Source organism: Mesitornis unicolor, unplaced genomic scaffold (assembly GCF_000695765.1).
Source record: "Mesitornis unicolor isolate BGI_N332 unplaced genomic scaffold, ASM69576v1 scaffold32179, whole genome shotgun sequence".
In the NCBI taxonomy this organism is placed as follows: domain Eukaryota; kingdom Metazoa; phylum Chordata; class Aves; order Mesitornithiformes; family Mesitornithidae; genus Mesitornis; species Mesitornis unicolor.
In genome coordinates this window covers 1-9083 of record NW_010205768.1, presented here as the reverse complement: position 1 = coordinate 9083, position 9083 = coordinate 1, and the positions used below count along the sequence as shown (strand labels likewise).

Below are 9083 nucleotides of genomic sequence, written 5' to 3'. Positions count from 1 at the left end.
CCCAGCAAAGCTGAGCCTGCCAAGCAGCTGCTCTCTGCCTCAAGTGAGCCCTGGGGGCTGCTCTGGAAGGTGGATCTGAAGGTGGAGGACGTGAACCTTTTCACACTCTCGGCCCTGGTGGGTAAGTAACATCCAGCGTGATCCCAGGTGGCTGTCCTGAACAAGCCTGCAGTCAGGGACCTGGCATGTCGTGGTGTGCCTCCTCCATGCCTCCAGCTCTGATGTGCCATCTCTCTAGGTGCTCTGGAGCTGCGGCTGGACACGCTGACCGTCCTGGGAAGTGCTGAGAGCTGCACAGTCAGCGTCCAGGGCATGGTGCTGGCCTTGGTAAAGAGCATTACGGAGAAGATGCAGCCGTGCTGCAAAGCTCCTGCCATCCCCAACCCGCTGGCCAACCTCTCCATGCTCTCTGTCACCTACCACAGCAGCATCCGTTCCCTGGAGGTCTGTGTGAGCCTCGGGTCTTGGCTTTACCCTGTACTGGTGGGACTGGGGCGGATGGGGCAGGGGGAGGACTGGCTGGCACTGAAAGGTGATGGAGAGAACGGGGCTGTGCTGCGCTGCACCTGGCAGTGACTCTCTGCCTGCTCACGCTCTCTCACTGTAGGTGCAGTGCGGTGAGGGGCTGGCCGTGCTGTGGAGCCCGCCCGACCACATGCACTTGTACCACCACACCCTGGCCACCCTGCAGTGCCACGAAGCCTTGCGCAGCGCCCTCGGCCACGGGACACCTCCATCCCTGCCCCTGGAGAGCCCAGCGTCCCACCCAGCCACCCCTACTGAGACACCAGGGCCCCTCCAGCCAGATGGGATCCCCCCCAAAAGACTCCTGTCCCTGTCACTGGAGCTGAGCTCTGCCAAGGTCACAGCCTTTGTCTCTGAGGCCAACTACATCAGCCTGGCTGCCGAAAGGACCTCCGTGAGCTGGCACGGCGGGGGGCTATTTTTTTTTTGGCTGCCGGCTTTGACGGACACAGCATCTTCAGCTTCAAGGAGGTGGAGGTGAAGCTGCTGCCGGAGCTGGAGGAGGTCATCCTGCACCGCTGCGCCTTCCCCACCCTGCACACCCTCCGCAACCGCGGCTGGGCCTTCTCCTTCGCCAGCGTCACCATCGAGTTCCCCTACCAGTACGATTTCTCCCGCACGCTGGATGCTGCCGTGGGAGTGCAGAAGTGGCTGAAAGGGCTGCACCGGCGCGGGCGCCCTGCCAGCACGGCGCTGCCTCCTGACCTCCTGCTCAAAGTGACTCATTTCTCCTGGGTCTTCCTGGACGACGTCTTCGAGGTCAAGCTACGAGACAACTACGAGCTGATGAAGGACGAGAGCAAGGAGAGCGCCAAGAGGCTGCAGCTGCTGGATGCCAAGGTGGCTGCGCTGCGCAAGCAGCACGGTGAGCTGCTGCCTGCACGCAAGATCGAGGAGCTGTACGCCTCGCTGGAGAAGAAGAACATCGAGATCTACATCCAGCGCTCGCGGCGCCTCTACGCCAACACACCTATGCGGAGGGCCCTCCTCACCTGGACCCTGGCCCACCTGGAGCTGGTGGCCATGGCTGATGAGTCCTTCCACGGCACAGAGCGTGTGTTGGAGCAGATGAGGGACCTGGATGGTGTCAGCCCGTTCCCTCCCGAGGGTCTGGAGATGGTCACCCAGTGGTGCCGCATGATGAAGGGCAGAGTTGGCAGCTTCTTTGGTGAGTTGCTTCCCATGAGGGGTGCCCTTAGAGGCCAGCATGGTGACTGCATGGCCTGGGCTCCCGGGACAGGCACCTGCTGCCACCACGTGATGTGTAACCAAGCAGGGGAAATGGTTTTTGGAGGTTCAAGGGCAGGGAGCAGAGATGTGACAGAACAGCCGTGGTCCAGAGTGGGGAGACAGGGCAGTGTCCCTCTGCTGCCCCCTCTCTCAGCCCTTCCTCTGCCCTGCAGTGCGGATCCGTGATTACCCTCGCTACCTCTTTGAGATCCGCAACTGGCAGCTCTCGGGCCGGCTGATCGGAGCCGAGCAGAGCGGCCAGGCCTGCTCCCGGCGCCGCCAGGTCCTGAAGCTGGGGGCGCCCTGGGGGGACACGACAGTGGAGAGGAACATGCCACCCTTGAAGTTCTACCACGACTTCCACTGTAAGAGCTGGAGGGACAGGGAGGCTCTGTGCCGGGATGGGGCTTTGTGGGATGTGCGAAGTGCTGAGCCAACCTCTGTGTCCCCAGCTGAGATCTCCCAGTACACCATCGTGTGGGGGCCCTGCTGGGACCCTGCTTGGACCCTGATCGGTCAGTGCGTGGACCTCCTCACCAAGCCCTCGGAGGACCCCAGTGCCCCGTTGCCCTGGTGGGACAAGAGCCGCCTCCTCTTCCACGGGGACTGGCACATGGACATTGAACAGGCCAACCTGCACCAGCTGGCCACTGAGGTGGGTGCCACTGGGGTAGGGAGCAGAGTGTGGTGTGGGGCTGGCTGACCCCTGCTGCTCTCTGTGCTTGTCCTTGCAGGACCCTTACAACACCACAGAGAACATGCACTGGGAGTGGAGCCACCTCTCCTTCCACTGGAAGCCTGGGCAGTTCGTCTTCAAGGGCAACCTGGACATCAACGTCCGGACAGCATCCAAGTGAGTGAGGGTCTGGGAGCACACGGGCTGCCACTGGTGCCAGGGGGTGACTGGGGTCTCTTTCTCCATTCAGGTACGACGACTGCTGCTTCCTGCACCTGCCCGACCTGTGCATGACGCTGGACCTGCAGTGGCTGTGCCACGGGAACCCCCACGACCACCACGGCGTGGTGCTGCGCTCCCCCGAGTTCCTGCCCGAGGTGCCGGTGGGGCAGCAGTACGATTCCTACCGTGCCTTCCGCTCCGAAAACCTCAACCTCTCCATCCGGATGGACCTGACGCGGCCCAGTGAAGGTGGGTCCACAGCGCCCTCGGGATCCCTCGGGGCTGAGGGTGTGCTGGTTTGAGAGATCCTTATCGGTCTTGGGTTGGGTGCTGCTGTGTCCCTGCCCCACGGTGCTGGCTGATGGCAGGTGTATTCTCAGAGCACTCCCAGCCCCGGATCCTGCTCTACAGCAGCACCCTCCGCTGGATGCAGAACTTCTGGGCCACGTGGACCAGCGTAACACGCCCCATCTGCCGTGGGAAGCTCTTCAACAACATGAAACCCAGCAAGAAGAAGCTGGGGCAGCATTACAAGCAGCTGTCTTACACCGCGCTCTTCCCCCAGCTGCAGGCAAGTCCTGGCGGTGGGAATCTGGTGTTGTCTCGCTGTTCTGCCTGTGCTGGGCTCTCAGCCCCTGCTGTTTGCTCTCTCACAGGTGCATTACTGGGCCTCCTTTGCCCAGCAGCGGGGCATCCAGGTGGAGTGCTGCCAGGGGCACATCTTCACTCGTGGTACCCAGCGGCTCATCCCACAAGGTGAGTGAGGGCTCTGCCAGCAGCATTTCCACCCAGGGCAGGGCCACAACTGACCCCTCGCCCTGTCCCCCAGCCGGCACCGTGATGCGACGCCTGATTTCGGAGTGGAGCATCACACAGATGGTGAGCGACCTGAGCCAGGTCACTGTGCACCTCATGGCCTCCACTTGTGACGAGAACGCCGACCACAGGCTTGATACCCTGGTGAAGAAAACCCACCTGCTGAGCCTGTCATCCCTCACCTACCAACGGCACAGCAACCGCACGGCTGAGGAGGTATCACTCATGGGGCACAGCAGCGCTGGCCTGATGAGATCCCCCTGGGAAAAGGGGACCTTGGTCTTTGGGTGCAACGGGGAAGGGATTTGGCTGGAGAGGAGACAGATCTGCAGGGCCTGTAATCTCCCAAGTGCCTGGCCAAGGGGCTGCCCGGTTCCAACCCCAGCATCCCTGGTGCGGGTCTCTGCAGAGGTCTCTGGGGCGGTTTCCCAGGCTCTGATCCCCACACTCTGCCTGCAGGGTCTGCCAGGGCTCCCAGTCCCCATGTGCAGAGCCCATGGGCAGGGGCTGTGGGTGGCTTTGCTGTGCTGAGGCTCTGACTCTGTGCCCAGGAGCTGCCCCTGCGGGACGGGGACGATGGTTTCCACACACACCAACTGCACTTAGTGGACCTGCGGGCGTCCTGGACCACCACCAACCGGGACATCGCCTTTGGCCTCTACGACGGCTACAAGAAAGCGGCTGTGCTCAAGCGCAACCTGTCCACCGAGGCGCTGAAGGGACTGAAGATCGACACGCAGCTGCAAGCCAAGAAGCTGAAGCGGGGTCCGCTCTCCGCTCACTCCGCCCCTGCCAGAGTGACCGCTCCCATCACCAGCGGCCGTCCCGAGAGAGCCTCCTCGGGGGGTGAGCAGAGAAGGGGGAATCCAAAACTGTGCCTGCCCTCACCCCACTGCCCCCAGCCAGCCCCCACAGCCTTGCATTGACCCTTTCTCCTTCCTCAGGGGCCTACATGCTGCAGAAGCTCATTGAGGAGACGGACAAGTTTGTGGTCTTCACAGAGGAGGAGTCGGGGGCCAGCGAGCAGCTGTGCGGCATCGCCGCCTGCCAAACCGATGACATCTACAACCGCAACTGCCTCATCGAGCTGGTCAACTGCCAGGTACCTGGCCTCAGCCACCCTGCCTGGCCGCACGCTGTCTACAGAGGGGCTGTGCCTGCCCCAAAAGGGCTCATCTGACAGCCAGGGTCTCTCCCTCTGCAGATGGTGCTGCGCGGCGCGGAGACGGAGGGCTGCGTGATTGTGTCCGCTGCGAAGGCCCAGCTGCTGCAGTGCCAACACCATCCCGCCTGGTATGGGGACACGCTGAAGCAGAAGACGTCCTGGACCTGTTTGCTGGATGGCATGCAGTACTTCGCCACGACGGAGAGCGGCCCCACTGAGAGGGAGCTTGGGCAGCTCTGGCTGGAGGTGAGCAGCTCGGGTGGCTGCGTGGGGGGTAGGCAGCACTGCTGGTACCCAGGGAAGGGAGAGCAGGGACAGCCAGTGGTGCCTCCTTGTGTCCCCAGGTGAAAAATATCGAGGAGCATCGGCAGCGGAGTCTGGACTCGGTGCAGGAGCTGATGGAGAGCGGGCAGGCAGTGGGGGGCATGGTCAGCACCACCACAGGTACTGGCCACTGTGCCTGCTCCAAAACTACTCACGTGTGTCCTTGAGGCTGGTAAAGCTGAGAGCACCTGGCCTGTCTTTGGATGGGCCCAGGAGCTGGCTGATGCTCTGAGCCCTGCGTCGCGGGGTCCCCAATGTGCTGGGATGTGGTGCTCTGACCACGGTCCCCTGCCTGTCCCCAGACTGGAACCAGCCCTCAGAAGCCCAGCAGACCCAGCAAGTGCAGAGGATCATCTCTCGCTGCAGCTGCCGCATGTACTACATCAGCTACAGCCATGACATCGACCCCGAGCTGGCCACGCAGATAAAGCCCCCCGAGACTCCCGCCAACCTGGAGAAGGAGGATCTCCTGAAGAAGCAGGAGGGTGAGTACCTCCAGGCACTGCGTCTCAGGGGACAGAGCTCTGGACTGACCCATGGGTGCCACCAGACCAAGGATGGTCTGTCTTGGCCCTGCTGAGATCAGAGGGGTGCATGCAGGAGGGATCCCCAGCCCCGTGGCATGCACCCGGTGATGCTGGACACGCTGTACCTGCTCGAGCCACCTTGGCTCACTCCCCATCTCTCTCCATCTCTGGCTGGGCCCCCACATGCATCCCGTTTGTGGGATACTGAGGCCTCACACGTCCTTTGTGTGTCCCTGCAGGAGCTGTGGACACATTCACGCTGATCCACCACGACCTGGAGATCTCCACCAACCCCGCGCAGTATGCCATGATCCTCGACATAGTCAACAACCTGCTGCTGCATGTGGAGCCCAAACGCAAGGTACCCACGAGGCCTCAGGTCACCGTGTCACTCCCTGCCCTGCACCCAGGGCAATCCTAACCGTCCCCTTTCCCTGCGTCCAGGAGCACAGCGAGAAGAAACAACGGGTGCGCTTCCAGCTGGAAATCTCCAGCAACCCCGAGGAGCAGCGCAGCAGTATCCTACACCTGCAAGAGGCAGTGAGGCAGCACGTCGCCCAGATCCGGCAGCTGGAGAAGCAGATGTACTCCAACGTGAAGGTGAGCCTGCATTCCTCAGGGCCTGGCTCCCCGGAGTCTCTGCTCGGGGGTGGAGGGTGCTTAGGGTTGTCTGTCCTTCAGTCCCTGCAGGATGACAGCAAAAACGAGAGCCTGCTCGACCTCAACCACAGGCTGCAGCAGCAGCTGAGCCAGGAGAAAGCTGACCTGCAGCTGGAAAGCGAGGAGCTGAACATACTCATCAGGTAGGGGCCATCTCTGGCCTTCCCAGCATTGTGACCCCCTTACTCCAGGGCTCCCACGTCCCAGGGCTCCCACGTCCCAGCTCTCCTCTCTCTGCTGCAGGTGCTTCAAGGACTTCCAGCTGCAGCGAGCCAACAAGATGGAGCTGCGAAAGCAGCCGGAAGATGTGAGCGTGGCGCGCCGCACTGAGTTTTACTTCGCCCAGGCGCGCTGGCGCTTGACCGAGGAGGACGGGCAGCTGGGCATAGCCGAGCTGGAGCTCCAGCGCTTCCTCTACAGCAAGGTACAGAGTCGGCCAGTGGCACCCATGTCCTCAGGGCTGGGGACATGCAGGGCTGATGGGTCTGTGTGCGCAGGTCAACAAGTCCGACGACACGGCCGAGCATCTGTTGGAGCTGGGCTGGGTCACGATGAACAACCTCCTGCCCAATGCGGTGTACAAGGCAAGCGGCAGCCTGGGGGAGCAGCCCTGCACCCTGGGGACCTGTGGGTGGCCTGTCCTCACTCCAGCCACCCGTCCTCTTCCCTGCAGGTGGTGCTGCGTCCCCAGAGCTCCTGCCAGTCCGGCCGGCAGCTGGCATTGAGGATCTTCAGCAAGGTCCGGCCACCCGTGGGAGGCATCTCCATCAAGGAGCACTTTGAGGTGCCAGGGCCAGGCCGGGAGGTGGCAGGGTCCCCACAGGGCATGGGCAGCGTGTGCCCAGCTCTGACACATCTCTCTCCCACAGGTGAATGTGGTACCCCTCACCATCCAGCTCACCCACCAGTTCTTCCACAGGATGATGGGTTTCTTCTTCCCCGGCCGCAACGTGGAGGAGGAGGAGGTGGTGGGGGATGAAGAAGACAAGTCCAAGCTGGTGACGACAGGTGAGGCTCACGGTCACCTTTGGCACCCAAGGGATGTCCCTGAGCAGGTCTGGCTGCGTGTCCAGGGTGTGTTTGTGGGCAGCTGCTGGTGGGCCATGCGTTGAGGAACAGGGACTTGTGGTGGTCTCCGCTGCGGACAGGGAGCCACTGGGGGCAAAACTGGGTCATGGCTGAGCCTCAGCCACCACCTCCCGCCTTGTTTGTCCCAGGGATCCCCGTGGTGAAGCCGCGGCAGCTGATCGTGGCCGATGACTCGCTGGGCCCAGGGAAGGGAGTCGCTCAGGGACTGAACCGCACGTCAGGCGTCCGAAGATCTTTCCGAAAAGCTCCCGAGGTACCTGCTGCTGCCTTGAGGGAGTGTGGGAGAGCCCTGCTGCGGAGCCAATCTGTTTTCGCTTGGCTGCGAGGCTGGGCAGCCATGTCCTCCCACGCTTGCCTGTCCATTTTCTCCTGCTCCCTCCCACTGTGAGGATTTGCATCCTTTACAACCAAGCACCTGCACACTTGAAGTGATCCCTGCAGTATCTCATTTTCCTAACTCCATGCCAGAGCAGCTCTCACCTCTTCCCCAGTGAAGCAATGCTATGGCCTAGTGCCCGACTGCCCCTTCCCCGCTGGTTCCTGGCCATGTCCCCTTTCCTTCCCTTCTGCTCATGGCTCCTGCTGTGTCCCCAGCATCCCGTGGATGACATCGACAAGATGAAGGAGCGCGCGGCCATGAACAACTCCTTCATCTACATCAAGATCCCGCAGGTGCCGCTCTGTGTCAGCTACAAGGTGCGGGGCCGGTGGGATGGGGCGTGCTGGGGATGGGGCATGGCCTCTGCGGCCGGGGGGATTGTCCCAGGGTTCCTGACGCTGCTGTCACCAGGGCGAGAAGAACAGTGTGGACTGGGGCGACCTGAATCTGGTGCTGCCGTGCCTGGAGTACCACAACAACACCTGGACGTGGCTGGACTTTGCCATGGCAGTGAAGAGGGACAGCCGCAAAGCCTTGGTGGCACAGGTACGTGGCACCCCATCCCATCTGACGTGTTCACCCCTGTGCCGAGGGGTCTGGGTGCAGCCATGGGGTACTGAGCTCCCTAAATCCCGGGGCAGGTGATCAAGGAGAAGCTACGCCTGAAGCCGGCGGCAGGCACGGAGGCCCGGGGGAAGCTGGAGAACAAATCGGACGGGACCATCCAGCAGCAGGAGGAGGACGAGAAGGCGCGGCTGCTCATTGGGCTGAGCGTGGGCGAGAAGAACCCCAGCAAGAAGTCGATTTTCGGCAGGCGCAAATGACAGCAACACCCGGCTGGCCGGGAAGGGACTGGGGTGCCCAGTGCTGCCTGCTCCAGAGAGGCAGCCCTAGGGCGGAGGGGGCTGCGCTGCTCAGCACAGCATTGCCCAAGGTGAGGGTTTGCTGTGTGCAGGCCCTCGGCAGACCCAGTGCTGCAGGGCAGGGGTGTGGCAGCATGGGGATGCGGGGCGCAGGGTGCTCCAGGGCTATTTTGTGGGGTGCAGCCCCCTCCTGTGCCAAGGGCTCCTGTGAGCTTCCCCCCCATCCCTGCTGTGTGCGTGCTGGGCCTGGCCCCTGGGTCCGGTAAAGCAGCAGGATCGCTCTAGGCTGGGAGAAAGGGGAACAGGAGAGAATTTAAATAAAAGAGTTTTTAATTTGGGACATTCTTGGACTGGTCATTCGTTCCTCACCTCCCCATTCACCCCGCATGGCCGGGCTCAGCGCCATCCCCCCTCAGCTCAGCAGCTTTACCCCTGCCTTTCCATTTTGGGAGGGTTTGGGGTTCACTTGCAGCATCTGCATCACCCCAGGCTCAGCCCTTGCCTCCATCTCACTCCGGTCCTGTCGATGCACGGGGCTGTGCTGGGGCTCAGAGGGGCTGCAGGGGTAGTGGTCGCTGAGGCAAGCAGGGGGCAAAGGGAGGATGAG

General features: G+C 62.4%; 1 protein-coding gene across 1 annotated transcript in view; it reads left to right on the top strand.

Annotated features, from left to right (window-relative positions):
- The window catches only part of KIAA0100 (KIAA0100 ortholog), a gene marked incomplete at its 5' end in the record, with an annotated part of 12818 nt that extends 4005 nt beyond the window's left edge, over positions 1 to 8813 (top strand). The window contains 27 exon segments of the mRNA XM_010191528.1: positions 11 to 121; positions 239 to 444; positions 608 to 947; positions 950 to 1693; positions 1929 to 2120; positions 2208 to 2410; positions 2490 to 2608; positions 2682 to 2902; positions 3034 to 3224; positions 3310 to 3409; positions 3483 to 3685; positions 4021 to 4315; positions 4414 to 4571; positions 4674 to 4880; positions 4979 to 5078; positions 5261 to 5443; positions 5725 to 5846; positions 5930 to 6085; positions 6167 to 6288; positions 6389 to 6569; positions 6643 to 6729; positions 6819 to 6929; positions 7015 to 7153; positions 7363 to 7487; positions 7829 to 7930; positions 8025 to 8159; positions 8255 to 8813. Of these exon segments, the coding sequence (XP_010189830.1) occupies positions 11 to 121; positions 239 to 444; positions 608 to 947; positions 950 to 1693; positions 1929 to 2120; positions 2208 to 2410; positions 2490 to 2608; positions 2682 to 2902; positions 3034 to 3224; positions 3310 to 3409; positions 3483 to 3685; positions 4021 to 4315; positions 4414 to 4571; positions 4674 to 4880; positions 4979 to 5078; positions 5261 to 5443; positions 5725 to 5846; positions 5930 to 6085; positions 6167 to 6288; positions 6389 to 6569; positions 6643 to 6729; positions 6819 to 6929; positions 7015 to 7153; positions 7363 to 7487; positions 7829 to 7930; positions 8025 to 8159; positions 8255 to 8437 (5036 nt within the window).
- Positions 8814 to 9083: the final 270 nt, after the last annotated feature.